The following is a 14,953-nucleotide window of genomic DNA, read 5'->3' as shown; positions in this document are numbered from 1 at the left end:
AGCCTGTTCCTGCGCTTTGACACGGTTGTGTGTCAGCCATTCCCACTTGGCCACCAACGCTGTATCCGGCTACTAGGATCTCCGCCACCAATGTGAGCTAAATTTGTGCATACCCACTCCCCTCTGGCTATTGAAAAACTGAGGAAGTATCATAGGCTGGCTTTTGTTGATCCTATACCCTGGCAGGACTGTGGTTTTTCTGTCTGGTCTATAGCCTCAGCGACACCGTAGATTTATCTAAAGACAGCACTGCATAAGGCGATAATGTGATCAAGGCCACAGGTTGGCCGAAACGTTTTGCCTATCGCTTCACCACAGCACTGTTCCAATAAATATTTTTCACCTAAAAGAAACATTTTCTATAGTACGAGTGCAGTGATTATATGACTTCACTACAGATACACAGTCACATGGTATCCAGGACACACTCCAGACCCTTCATTACTGGAGTCAGGAGTGTTCTGCAGGCAACATTAACTTGCAGCAGATTTTATGCAACTGGAAAACTGTCCCATAGTCGACAGGCGCATCGGCATCTAGAAGACATCATGTGCACACTGCCTTAAGGGACAAGGCATCAAGACTGCAGTTTCCTGCACCAATGTTGATGCACTGCAGTGAGTGAGTACTGCCCCTCTAAGTTACTTTTCTTTCTCTTCTATATGTTCCTCCTGGTTCTCCACACTGAACTCTTCTTCATGGCAGCCTTAGGCTACTTTCAGACATAGCGCATTTTTGAGCGCTATTTTGCGGGCGCTTTTCAAAAATGCGCAATGTCATTTTCGTCTGCCGGCAAAGTGAATGAGAAATTCACTTTGCCGTTCAGACACACCGCAAAAAAACGCGGCGCTTTTGTCTGCAAACACGCCGGCGTAAAAAGAATTGACATGTCAATTCTTTACGCAGCGGCGTGTCTGCGTATCCCCATAGGGCCCCATATTAACGTGCACACACAGCGCCTTTGTCCTGGGTGTCGGCGTCTTTGTACGGAGGGGTTGACACCCAGGACCGGACGTGACGTCGGACAGGAAGAGGGACATGTTGCTTTTCATGTTTAAAACGCCATGATGTCCAAGTCCACTCCTCAGTTTCCGCCAAGAGGGCATGTTTCCAGCTCTGATTAGTGTTGCGCAAGTGCCGAATGACTCACCGTCAGTGGTGACGGGGAAAGGGCCTTGCGCAATACTAATGAAAGCTGGAAGCATGCCCTCCTGGCGGCAATTAATGAGTGGACTTGGACATCCACAGGTTTATAATCCCATTTTGGGGATGTTTACAGTGTTTACGTGTGGAATTTTGTTAATAACAAAAAAAAACAACAAATCATTCTATTCTCAATTTTATTAGAAAAGTTTTTCAATTTTGACAGTTACTACAAATAAATATTTGAACTTTTAACTATGATGTAGTCTGCTTCTTTGATTTGTCGACCATGGCCAAAAATACACATTACATAACACCCACTTGCCATGAATAGAGGACACCCCCTAGAAATCAGATATACTACGAGGGGAACTGCTGAATAGAAGGCACTCTATATCTATGGTAGAAGAACTCACAGGAGTGTCAGGAATAACGTACAGCAAACAATGTGGAGTACCGGAAAACTCCAGTGTTAACTCCAGTGTGTATTGTATTCTGAGTCATAAAGACAGGAAATGACCTCAATGACTCTTTTTTTTCACTTTTTTTTTTTTTTCAAACAAACTTTAATTTCAGTACACAATGCTGAAAAAAACGCAGCTGCAAAAAACGCAGCAGAAAACGCAGTGTGTGAAAGCAGCTGCGTTTTTTGCCTGCGTAAAAAAACGCAGGTAAAGCAGCAGCAAAATACGCGCGCGTAAAAATACGCAGCAAATATGCTGTGTGTGAAAGTAGCCTTAGTGTTCTGGCTTCTTCTGAACTCAGATCGTACACGTCACTCCGCCAGTGTGCCATTAGTCATAATGAAGTGTAATTACCTTGTAGCATGCCTCTGCTTCCCAGGAGGTATTTTATGATCATTGTACCATATTTAAAGACTCAAGATCACATTTTATTATGCATCACGTTGTCAACGCAAGGACAACCTGCTCCATGCAGAAAAAGGGGACTTTCTTGCCCTTTAGAGCTTTAAAAAAAAAAGTCACAGGACCCTGTAGTTGGTGGTCATCAGACCAGAGCCTTTGCAAACTTCCTCCTGCCTGCTGGGCATCCTTGGTGCCTCTTGTGCTTAACAAGTCCAGCGGAAGGAGGTATGACAGCCATGGATAGACCACCACCTAGCAAGGTCCCGCAGATCTTTTTACTCAACGCTATTGACCGTTGCAGATATTTTCCAAGCATCAATTACAATGAGATGAAGATTTACGGTAGTTATTTATTTATTTTATCACACCCTAAATTCTGTGGACAGTCAAAAACAAAACAAAAAAAAAAAAAAGTGTTCATTAATTCACTGCAAAAATCAGCAAGGCAAATTTGCTGAAAAAAAACAAACAAACAAAAACCTGCTGTGTGGAGCAGTTGACAAAAGCAATTTCTGACAAATCCATAAGTCACAATTTCAATAAAGTCTATGATTGAAGTCTCGTTCTGACACCCCACCTAGGACTGCAATAAAGACCTGACTCAGCCCTTGCTATGTTTGAGCACAATACTGGTGTGATGCACATGGTGACACTGGTGGAGGGAAGCAGAGTATGAGATGTAAAGGGTCACCCGACATGTGCAGCCTGCATATACATAGCTCTGCTTAGGCAGCAGGCTGGACGTCACATGCTCCATAGGGATCAATGCAGACACAAAACAGACGGCTCCTGTATATCCACAGTGCATAGGAAAACAGTTATAGATAATCTCACAGTCAGACTGCAGAGTATACACTGTGTTCCAAATTATTATGCACAAAGAGTTTAGGAGTGATAAGGTTAGAATTTTTTTGTTTGCCATTTAAACTCATTGATGGTGATGTGTCTCAGGGCTCTTTATATCACTGAAAGCAATTGCAGATACCTGTGCAAATTAGTTTGGCAGGTGTGTCCAAATAAAGGTAAGACTACTTAAGAAGGCTGTTCCACATTATTAAGCAGCCTACATTTTTTGCCAAAATGGGAAAGAAAAAGGATGTGTCGGCTGCTGAGAAGCAACAAATTGTGGAGTATTTAGGTCAAGGCATGACTACAATCAACATTGCCAAGACACTTCATCGTGATCATCGCACAATCAAGAAGTATGTAGCTGATTCCCAGCACACACGTGTGCGTGCTGATAAGGAAAAAGTGAGGACTCTTTCCAACAGGCAATTACATAAGGTTAAAAGAGCAGCTGCAAAAATGCCTTGTCATAGCAGCAGACAAGTTTTTGAAGCTGCTGGTGCCTCCAACGTCCCCAGAACAACAAGATGCAGGGTCCTTCAGAGGTTTGCAGCTGTGCGTAAGCCATCCTGTCGACCACCTCTATCCACTGCACACAAGCAGAAACGGCTCCAGTGGGCCAAACGATACATGAAGACTGACTTCCAAACTGTTTTGTTCACCGATGAGTGCCGTGCAACGCTCGATGGTCCAGATGGATGGAGTGGAGGATGGCTGGTTGATGGACACCCCATGAAAACACGGCTAAGGCGCCAACAAGGAGGAGGTGGAGTAATGTTTGGGGCTGGAATCATGGGGAGAGAGATTGTCGGCCCCTTTATGATCCCTGAAGGGGTAAAGATGAACTCCATAATCTATGTGGAGTTTCTAAAAACACTTCCTGCCATGGTTCAAGAGGAAGAACCGTGTTTTCCGCAGCAAGATCATTTTCATGCATAATAATGCACCGTCTCATGCTGCAAAAAACACATCTGCATCTCTGGCTGCTATGGGCATAAAAGAGGACAAACTTATGGTGTGACCACCATCTTCCCTGACCTCAACCCCATTGAGAACCTCTGGAGCATCATCAAAAGGAGTGTCTATGATGGCGGGAGGCAGCTCACATCTAAGCAACAGCTCTGGGAGGATATTCTGTCCACATGCAAAACAATTGAAGCAGAAACCATCCAAAAACTGACAAATTCAATGGACGAGAAAGTTCAGAAGCTTCTTTCGAATAAGGGGTCCTATGTGCAAATGTAACATCACCTAGAATAAAGTTTTCAGTTGAAAACTGTTTGATTTCATTTTGTAATAAGCTGATAATGCTTATAACTTCACAATTGACCATTTTTTTTTTCAAAATAAAAAAAAAAAGGTTGAAAACTCTGCTGTGCATAATAATTTGGAACATGCATTTTGAGTGTTTTTTTTTTTTTTTAAATATACTGTTTTCATAGGCAGTTTGTTCCAAAACATTACAATTATACTAGAATAGTAGATGACTGGAAAATAACAATGACTGCAATTACTGAATGAGGTTTATCCACTTGGGACAATCACACTTCCCTTAGGTCATGTTTAGTATTTTACCTCAGTATTTGTAAGCCAAAACCAGGAGAGGAACATTCAGAGGAAAAGTATAATAGAAACACATCACCACTTCTGTATTTATCACCCACTCCTGGTTTGGGCTTACAAATACTGATCGGGTGAACGTGGCCTTAGGAGAAGGTCTCTAGAACAACAAGGCGTCCTGTTGCCAAAATCTACAGAGAAACCTGCAGAATATTTATCCGTCAAACTATCATCACTACACAAGAAACGAAGCACTGCACAATTACCATTGATATCAATAGTCTGGCCACGGAGGTGCCTGGCCTGTGGACCAGGAGACCACAATATGGTCACACTGGGCCGGGAGACCCTGTACAGTGGGAGAGAGATTTCTGACCAAGTCAATATCGAGGTTCTCTTTAGAATATACATTTATTTTATGTATTTATTTTAAAAGTCTTCGACGCGATCTGAAGCCATGATGGCAACTTGATGGCTGAATGATCTGTGGGAAGATCGATATTTACATTTATATTTATATTAGGTGTAACATGGCGCTGTCCAGCAGTGGGCACCAAGCTGTGTAACCATCCACCCTGAAAATTCTGACCGGTGCACCATATACCCCATTGACTTCAATTAGATTTTCCACTGATGAACTGCTTACAAACAAAATAAAATTAAATTAAAAAAGGGAATCCTTTCTTGTATATACCAGGTCTGAACATGCAAAAAAATAAAAACAGCGCATGTACCGTAGTCGTGCAGCTGAGGACAATGTCTGAATTCGGCCCACCGCCAAGACGACCTTTGATTTTGCTATACTTGCAAAAACTTAGAGACCTCAACAATAAGGTAAAAAAAAAAATGCATAAGATCACAAAATGTGACATCTTCACCATGCCCAAAAGGCTGCTGAAGATCTCCATCCAGAAGGGGACAATAAACCAGTTTCCATAATAATTATTATAGGACAGGTCTGTGGTTTTTTTTTTTAAACCTTTTAAGTAGTGTAAGTAAGGTATAATTTGATACTTTTGGAACATTCCCCACCACCATGGCATTTTCTAAAAAGTGGGTAGAGTTCAGCAGAATGGAGATATAACTGACTATGGCTATGTGCCCACGTTGCGAATTTGTGTGCAAATTTTTCCGCAGTTTTTAAAAAATCCGTAGGTAAAACGCCCTGCATTTTACCTGCGGATTTACCGCTGATTTTCTGCATATTTCACCTGCGGTTTTACACCTGTGGATTCCTATTAGGCCGGTTTCACACGTCAGTGGCTCCGGTACGTGTGGTGATATGTACCGGAGACACTGACTCACGTAGACACATTAAAATCAATGTGTCTCTGCACATGTCAGCGTGTTTTTGCAGACCGTGTGTCCGTTTGAAAAACACGGAGACATGTCAGTGTTCAGGAGGAGTTACAGTAAGCGCTGTCCCCCTAGCGTGTGGTGCTGAAGCCGCCATTCACTTCTTCTCTCCAGCAGAATTCGCTGGAGAGAAGGAATGAAAAATCATTGTTTTATTTTTTTTGTGGTTAAAATAAAGATCCTTGTCACAACCCCCCTCCCACCCCCTGTGCGCCCGCCAGCTGGAAATAAAATACTCACCCAGCTCCTTCGATGCTTCCTCTCAGCGCCGCAGCTTGTCCTGTATGAGCGGTCACGCCCATAGGGGTGGAGCCACATATTCATCACTGTGATGAGCGGTACCACGTGACCGCTCATACAGGAAGAAGCTGCGGCGCTGAGCGGAAGCATCGAAGGAGCCGGGTGAGTATTTTATTTCCAGCGGGTGGGCGCACAGGGGATGGGAGGGGGGTGACAAGGATTATTATTTTAACCACAAAAAAATAAAAAAACAATGATTTTTCATTCCTTCTCTCCAGCAAACGCTGCTGGGAAGAAGGAATGAATTCCGGCTTCAGCACCAGATGCAGTGGCCAGCGCTTACTGTAGAGCTGTCTCCTGCACGGTCCGTGTGGTACCCAGTCGGCACACGGCTGCCGCACGTGTGCCACACTGATGTGCCACGTGAGCTCACGGACACGGATAACTCCGGTACCAGAATTATCTGGACGTGTGGGACAGGCCTTAGGGAGCAGGTGTAAACCGCAGCGGAATCCGCACAAAGAATTGACATGCTGCGGAAAATACAACACATCGTTTCCGCGCGGTATTTTCTGCACTGCGGATTTGGTTTTCCATAGGTTTACATGGTTCTGTACAACACATGGAAAACTGGTGCCAATCCGCAGCATCAAATCCGCAGCGTGTGCACATAGCCTATAACAAACAGCCCGCCTGGCACGGTTATACCCTGCACCAGCACTCAGTCAGGCTATGTTCACACATGGCGGGTTTTTCTGCAGTAAAACCTGCTCTCCTGGGGTACGTCTCCACATCATTTAGTGACAAAAATAAATAATCTAAGATTTTGGCACAAAAAACACAGCACAATCTGGTACCTGCATTTTTTTTTCAGCACTCATTACTTTCAATGGCTAAAAAAAAAAAAAAAAAAAAACAACTGAAAAATAATAACATGCTCTATTCTGCAAAAAACAAAATCAAAGCACAAAATACTGAGGAGAAAAAAAGGCTGTACTTAAAGGGAACCTGTCACCACGTTTTTGGAAGATGGGATAAAAATAGCGTTAAATAGGGGCAGAGGTGGGCGTTACATTAGTGTGTGTGTTATGCGTTTATTACCCACCTAAGTTGCCGAAATAACTTTGCAAAGTCTCCGTTTTCGCCTGTCAATCAGGCTGGTCAGGTCGCATGGGCGTTGTCTTCCCCCAGATTTGGCGTAGTTTTCCGTTGGTGGCGTAGTGGTGTGCGCATGCCCAAAGTCCGGAATCCTCTTCCAGGGGATTTAAAATAGCGCGGTGTTCGTTATTGCATTGGTGATCGGTGGGCGCGGCCATCTTCCTTTGGCCGCGCGTGCGCAGAAGCGGCGCTCTGCTGGCCGCGGCTTCAGGAAAATGGCCGCCGCGATATCCATCTGCGCACGCGCGGCATCCCGCGGCCATTTTCCTGAAGCCGCGGCCAGCAGAGCGCCGCTTCTGCGCACGCGCGGCCAAAGGAAGATGGCCGCGCCCACCGATCACCAATGCAATAACGAACACCGCGCTATTTTAAATCCCCTGGAAGAGGATTCCGGACTTTGGGCATGCGCACACCACTACGCCACCAACGGAAAACTACGCCAAATCTGGGTGAAGACACCACGCCCATGTGACCTGACCAGCCTGATTGACAGGCGAAAACGGAGACTTTGCAAAGTTATTTCGGCAACTTAGGTGGGTAATAAACGCATAACACACACACTAATGTAACGCCCACCTCTGCCCCTATTTAACGCTATTTTTATCCCATCTTCCAAAAACGTGGTGACAGGTTCCCTTTAAGAGATTTCTGCGGGTACTGTAAAACACAGCTGAAAATCTGCATAAAGAGAACGCAGCAAAAACGTCACGTGTGATCGTCGCCTCACAGGTTGGGTTTACATAACAGAACACCTGCCTGTAAGGCCCACAGCAGCCAATCAGAGAGCAACTTTTATTTCTTAATCAGGTCTGACAAAATAAGAGCTGCTCTTTGATTGGCTGCTACAAATAAAGGTTTCTTTGCAGACAGTGTGGCGGCCAGTGAGCGGACGGTGCCGGTGGCCGGACTTTGCATCTCTCCCGGGGGTGCGCTGACCCCGCAGACTGCCCACAGCCGCCGCGCACTCACCCAGGCAGGCTCCGCTCACCAGCGCGGTGGCAGTCAGGGCGCCGGCGGACGCTCCATAGATGTTCCTGGCATTCTCCACCAGGAAGGGTGCGTGCTCCTTCAGACAACTGGCGACTCCGATGTGGTAGATCCCCAGGAACCCACAGCCCGCAAAGGAGATGTTCCAGGGGGAGTCCAGGGGGAACATGTCCGACCGTCCTGTGTCCGCCGCCGCCTCTATTCTGCTGCACGGGGAGAGAAGCCACAGATCAGGCACCGTCCGCACGCACCGCCGCTGCGCCCTTCCTCCAGCTCTGCGCCATTTACCTCAGTCAGCCTCCGTCCGGTCCGCCCGCGACACTTTATCCTCCGTCCAATTCCTGCTATTATATTATTATAGGCGGCAGCTGACGTCACAGCTCAGCGACCAATCAGCGCGCATTCCTGGTGGAAATGTCAGCGGAGATACAGCGCGGCCTGACCAATGAGCGCCGGAGATGGAGCTACACCCTCTTGTGTAGGCGGGGCGCTGCCTGTTACCTCCTGATCTGCCGCTGGGGGCCGCACTCTCTTCCCTGTGCTGTCATTATGCGGGCACCAGGGGGCGCCGCTCACTATTCTCCAGTGCAGCTGACTGTAGACGGAATGCTGAGCCGTGAGACTAGCAATGAGCACGATCGTACGACGGATCCAGACGATCTCCAACCCATCACGCTGGTTCCTGGACGTATCTGTTGAATCAGGAATAAACTTATGACACAGAAAATGACGTTGTTTACAGAGCATATGATGGGTGCGACCTGTCAGATGGGTCTCTGGGGTAGATCCTGTTGGGCCTCAAATTATCTCAATCCGCTGCATAGTTTATTTATTTTGTATTTTATTTTAATATCTTTTTGCATCAGTATATTGATTTATTGGCCGATACTCAGAGGCAGAGAAAGAAGCCCACTAGGGCTATCTCCAGCAGTCCCACAGAAAATGGAGGAGAGACTGAGCCCATGCAAGACAGGAGCTGAAGAGCCTCGTCCTCAGGGTCTCTGGGGCCATATACCCAACACTACTAACGACTGGAACCATTGGGCACATCCTCGAGTAATGGAAAACGGAGCAGGGATGTTATTGCATAGAGTTAGGCTACTTTCACACTAGCGTCGGGAACAACCCGTCGCTGCGCGTCGGGCCGACGTTCCCGACGCTAGTGTGGTCTCCGCCGCACAACGGGGGCAGCGGATGCATATTTTCCACGCATCCGCTGCCCCATTGTGAGGTGCGGGGATGTGCGGGGAGGTGGGGGCGGAGTTCCGACTGCGCATGCGCAGTCGGAAAAAGCGGACCGTCGGGAGCAAAAAACGTTACATGTAGCGTTTTGTTTTCCCGACGGACCGCTACCATACGCCCAAACGCCGCCAAACGCATTCACCGTTTGGAAATGCGTCGCAAATGCGTCGCAAATGCGTCGCTAATGTTACTCTATGACGAAACAACGTATCCAGCAAAAACTTTTGCTGGATGCGGCGTTTCGCAAAAACGACGCATTTGCGACGTATTGCAGTTAACGCTAGTGTGAAAGTAGCCTAAGGCGTGAAATGCACAGTAATTATTAACATGACGCCAAGCCAAACCAAGCTCCAAGAAGGGCCCAGGATGGGAGACATGTATACCAGGAAGGGGCCATGATGGGAGACATTATAGCAGGAAGGGGCCAGGATGTGAGACATACCAGGAAGGGGGACATTATAATAGGAAGGGCCAGGATGTGAGACATACCAGGAAGGGGGACATTATAATAGGAAGGGCCAGGATGGGAGACATTATAGCAGGAAGGGGCCAGGATGTGAGACATACCAGGAAGGGGGACATTATAATAGGAAGGGCCAGGATGTGAGACACACCAGGAAGGGGGACATTATAATAGGAAGGGCCAGGATGGGAGACATTATAGCAGGAAGGGGCCAGGATGGGAGACATACCAGGAAGGGGGACATTATAACAGGAAGGGCCAGGATGGGAGACATTATAGCAGGAAGGGCCAGGATGGGAGACATACCAGGAAGGGGGACATTATAACAGGAAGGGCCAGGATGGGAGACATTATAGCAGGAAGGGGCCAGGATGTGAGACATACCAGGAAGGGGGCATTGTACCAGGAAGGGGCCAGGATGGAAGACATTATACCAGAAAGGGCACAGGATGGGAGCCATGTATACCAGAAAAGGGCCCAGGATGGGAGACATTATAGCAGGAAGGGGCCAGGATGTGAGACATACCAGGACGGGGGACATTGAACTAGGAAGAAGCCACAACAGGAGCCATGTATTCCAGAAAGGGACCCAGGATGGGAGACATTATACCAGGAAGGTGGACATTGTAGCTGGAAGGGGCCAGGATGCAAGACATACCAGGAAGGGGGACATTATACTAGGAAAGAGCCAGGATGGAAGACATTATACCAGAAAGGGGCCAAGATGGCAAGATGGGGGACATGTATACCAGAAAGGGGCCAGAATGGGTGAAATTATACCAGGCATGGGCCAGGATGAGGGACATTATAGGTAGAAGAGGCCAAGATGGGAGACATTATACAGTATATAGCAGGAAGCGGCCAGGATGGGAGACATTATATTAGGAAGGGACCAGGATGGGGGACATTATAGCAGGAAAGAGCTAGGAAGTGGACATTGTTACAGAAAGAGGCCAGGATGGGGGACATTATTACATGGGGGAGATACATATCTTTTTAGGGACGAGTCAGCAGACTACTGTAACAGCTTTGTGGATGAAATAAATAAGTCTCTTGCTCACGCTGCTGACTTTTACCATTTGGGAGTCCACTTCCCTTTCCACTATGTCTCTCACTGCCTCAACACTTGACTGAGCGTGTCTTCTCATCTGGCGGGAACCTGTCTGCCTGGACAATAAGCACATCGGCCGTTGGTATTCTTAGCTCCACTGACGTCACCAGTAAGGGTAGATCGCTACCACGTCAACTTAGTGTGAATTGGGGCTGATTGAAAGCAACAATTGGAAGGGTTGTCCCGAGTTGTGAAGTCCGTATCATCAGGAGCACAGCACTCCCTAGCCCTCCAGCTAGCCGCGGGCTCGTGAAGATTGACAACTGCCCTCTCTTTGATGCAGCACAGGAGCATGAAGGAAGAGCAGGAAGGATCCAGCTTCAGAGCACACGCTCCTTTCCAGCTCTGAGGTGGTCAGTAACCTGGGTAATGAGCTGTAAACTATAGAGCTAGTGATAAAAGGAGAGGATCTAATATATACTTACCTTGTAATGTTTTCACATCCTATTCCGTCCAGATGTGTCCGGATCCCAGAATTCCAAGCAGCGGAAGTTCACCAACTGCCAAATTGGGACACCCAAGTGATGGGTGTCTCAATATGGAAACTGCTGGTTGTACCAGCCTCTTGCGCGATACCAATGGCAGAACACCGTGGCGCGACACACACACACACACACACAGTTTTTATGTGACCGCCGCTATCTGTCTGCACAGAGATGGCGGCGGTCTGATTTACTGCACCTGCACGAATTCCGCGCAGTGAATCATCCAGATGATACTGGCGGCAGATGCACGACGTGTCTACAAGCAGAGGAAGCCGGTCACATTAAAGGGGTTTTCCCACGAACAAAAGTTCATTTTAATAATTGTCTGTGTCTGACCGTGTACGGAGCATACCACATCTCCTGGGCAGGGGAGGAAGCAAAAGTCAATACTGACATTACAGCAGGGGATCACAGTGGATTCATTTTGTGAGGTAAAATATTTCACTGACTGTTTTTAAACAATATTTTACCTCAGAACATGTATCCTCTGCAATTTCCTGCTATAATGTCAGTATTGTCTTTTGCTTCCTCCCCTGCCCAGGAGCTGTGGTATGTTCTGTACACGGTCAGACACAGGAGTAGACAGGTCAAAGAACAGAGCACAGACGGGAGAAGTCAGCACATGGGGAAAGAGAGTGTGGATAGGTGGGTGAGCACATGGGGGGGTTCTCAACGTTACAAAGCCTGCCCCCATCGTGACATTACCACCCTCCCGATCGCATCAGGCCTTTATCTAGTTTTTTAATAAGTGGTAAACTGCAATGTTGCTTTGTTTTTGACATTTTACCCATTTAATTAGATGGAACAGCCCCTAGTAGTTTGCTACAAGTCCAACATTTTTCTGTTATTAAATGGGATGCCCAGTGAACGTTTTCATCAAGCACTGCAGCTTCCCCTTTTAGTCTCCTGTCTACTTGCGGTCTCCAGTAGCTCTGCTACCTGCTTCCCAGTGACCTGTCTGGCTGCGGCCTCCAGTACCTCTGCTACCTGTCTGGCTGCGGCCTCCTGTACCTCTGCTACCTGGCCACCTATCTGGCTGCGGCCTCCTGTACCTCTGCTACCTGCCTGGCTGCGGCCTCCTGTACCTCTGCTACCTGCCTGGCTGCGGCCTCCTGTACCTCTGCTACCTGGCCTCCTGTACCTCTGCTACCTGCTTCCCAGTCACCTGCCTGGCTGCGGCCTCCTGTACCTCTGCTATCTGCTTCCCAGTCACCTGCCTGGCTGCGGCCTCCAGTACCTCCGCTACCTGTATGCCTGCAGCCTCCTGTACCTCTGCTGCTTCCCAGTCACCTGTCTGGCTGCGGCCTCCTGTACCTCTGCTACCTGCTTACCAGTCACCTGTCTGGCTGCGGCCTCCTGTACCTCTGCTACCTGCTTCCCGGCCACCTGTCTGGCTGCGGCCTCCAGTACCTCTGCTACCTGCGGCCTCCAGTACCTCTGCTACCTGTCTGGCTGTGGCCTCCTGTACCTCTGCTACCTGCTTCCCAGTCACCTGTCTGGCTGCAGCCTCCAGTACCACTGCTACCTGCTTCCCGGCCACCTGTCTGGCTGCGGCCTCCAGTACCTCTGCTACCTGCGGCCTCATGTACCTCTGCTACCTGCTTCCTGGCCAACTGTCTGGCTGCGGCCTCCTGTACCTCTGCTACCTGCTTCCTAGTCACCTGTGCTTCTACTTCCTGGTATCCCGCGTGTCTCACCTGCTTTCTGCACAGATGCTCGTGACCTGTGTGCCCGCCTGGACATTGGAAGATCCACCTCACCAGGTGATCCAAAGCAGAAATATTACACACCCTGGCAAGCTGCAGTACTTGCTGAAAAATTTGCATTAGGCAAAACTACCACTTCAAATGTGTTAATATAACCCATTAATACTTTTGTTTCTCTGCAGCTAGAACTTGCTGACCATGCAGACAGCCTGTTTGCCAAGTGAAGGAAATGTCCCACAGTGACAATGTGTGGTGGACAGGCTGTGCAGTAAGCAGAACATGTAGGTCAGTGCCGCGCTGCTCGCCTGGTCTTGGGTATGTGCGGACTGCTTTCTGATACAAAGATGGTGCCAACGAAGAGGCCTCCGGTGTGTCCTGGGTAACAATTATTCTGAATTACATTAGATCACTCTTGCACAGCAGTCGTTAATGTAACCAGGATCACCAGGTCGTACCTGGCCAGGAGTGCGCTGATAATTACCCCTGCTAGGAGCCATCTGCCTATATTTGCTCACACACATTTGGCCATAGTTTATACCTAGTTTTATGCTTGTTCAGCCGATGCCGAGATACAGGACTCTGTCTCATATCCAAGGACTTGGGAAAAGCCAATCTTGATGTTAAATTTCACTTTGGACTAATGACTGCACAGCAGATCACTTGACTCAGGTGAGAAAACACAGACAACAATGCCAGCGTTAACCCGATAATTCTAGGGTTTTAGTTATTGGGAGGCTATTTTCCCTGCGCACGATCACAACCATGACCTCAATGTTTCCCTATGAAAGCATAGTCATATGCCGCATGCAACAATGCTTTGTGCGGCACCATTTTCGTCCTATAGGGAATCTGTAATCCTGAGCAATAGAGATGTGACTTTAGGGAAAAATATTGATCAGGTCCTTTACACCAAAAAGCTAGAAATAAGAAAAAACCCTGCAATTTATGTGCACAAAATTAATGAAGCCCCTATTAGTTCAGCACCCCCTACTCCAGTGGACTCTTGGCTCAAGACTGAGCCCCCCTAGGGTCTGGTGACAATAAATGCCGTTTGTGACCATTTTTTTTTTTTTTTAAGGGGTTTATCAATAATAATCATTTTAAAGGAATACATTTTTCCTGGAGCTGGACAATCCTACATTATTGACTGGTACGTAAAATATCAGTCTTAAAAATGCTTTCCTTAAGGGAATTTGTCAGCAGGATTTTGCTATGTAATATGAGCAGCATGGCAAAGGGGCCAAGAGACCGATTCCTGCCATGTGTCACTTACTGGACTGCTTGCTGCAGTTTTGATAAAATCACTGTTTTCTCTGCTGCAGATCTAGCAATTCTCTGAACGCTGAGCCCTGTATAATCTCACCCACATCACTGATTGACTACTCTCTGCCTGTGTATAGCGGACACAGAAAGCTGCCAATTGGGTGGAGGCAGGGTCACACAGAGCAAGACTAGATGGCACAAGACAACTAGTCCACTACTGATAATCTTATAAAAACACAGCATCGTCACACAGTAACAGCTGCTATTGGAAATTTAGTCCATTTATAAGCTGGGCAGCACGGTGGCTCAGTGGTTAGCACTGTAGTCATGCAGCACTCAGTCCTGGGTTCAAAGCCCATCAACGACAACATCTGCAAGGAGTTTGTTTGTTCTCCCACACTCCAAAGACATACAGATTTAATTTGGATTGTGAGCCCCAATGGGGGCAATGATAATGTATGTACAGTGCCGTGAAACATGATGGCACTATATAAGCAAAGCGTAATAAACAATGAAGGCGAAACTTT

At 47.4% G+C, this 14,953-nt stretch overlaps 1 protein-coding gene across 2 annotated transcripts in view; it reads right to left on the bottom strand.

Moving 5' to 3' along the window:
- Window positions 1-8,543, bottom strand: part of PNPLA2 (patatin like domain 2, triacylglycerol lipase) — a 44,893-nt gene extending 36,350 nt beyond the window's left edge. The window contains exons 1-2 of one of the 2 annotated variants that reach the window (XM_077287816.1): window positions 8,445-8,543; window positions 8,139-8,362 (exon numbers count right to left, since the gene is read on the bottom strand). In XM_077287816.1, the coding sequence (XP_077143931.1) occupies window positions 8,139-8,325 (187 nt within the window). In that variant the 5' untranslated portion in view covers window positions 8,326-8,362; window positions 8,445-8,543. The remainder of the gene's footprint in view (window positions 1-8,138; window positions 8,363-8,444) is intronic. The other variant, XM_077287817.1, reaches the window with a different exon arrangement.
- Between the last annotated feature and the right edge of the window lie 6,410 nt (window positions 8,544-14,953).

Source organism: Ranitomeya variabilis, chromosome 2 (genome assembly GCF_051348905.1).
Source record: "Ranitomeya variabilis isolate aRanVar5 chromosome 2, aRanVar5.hap1, whole genome shotgun sequence".
NCBI classification, from domain to species: domain Eukaryota; kingdom Metazoa; phylum Chordata; class Amphibia; order Anura; family Dendrobatidae; genus Ranitomeya; species Ranitomeya variabilis.
The sequence above is the reverse complement of the archived record's forward strand: the minus strand, read 5'-3'. Positions and strand labels throughout refer to the sequence as shown.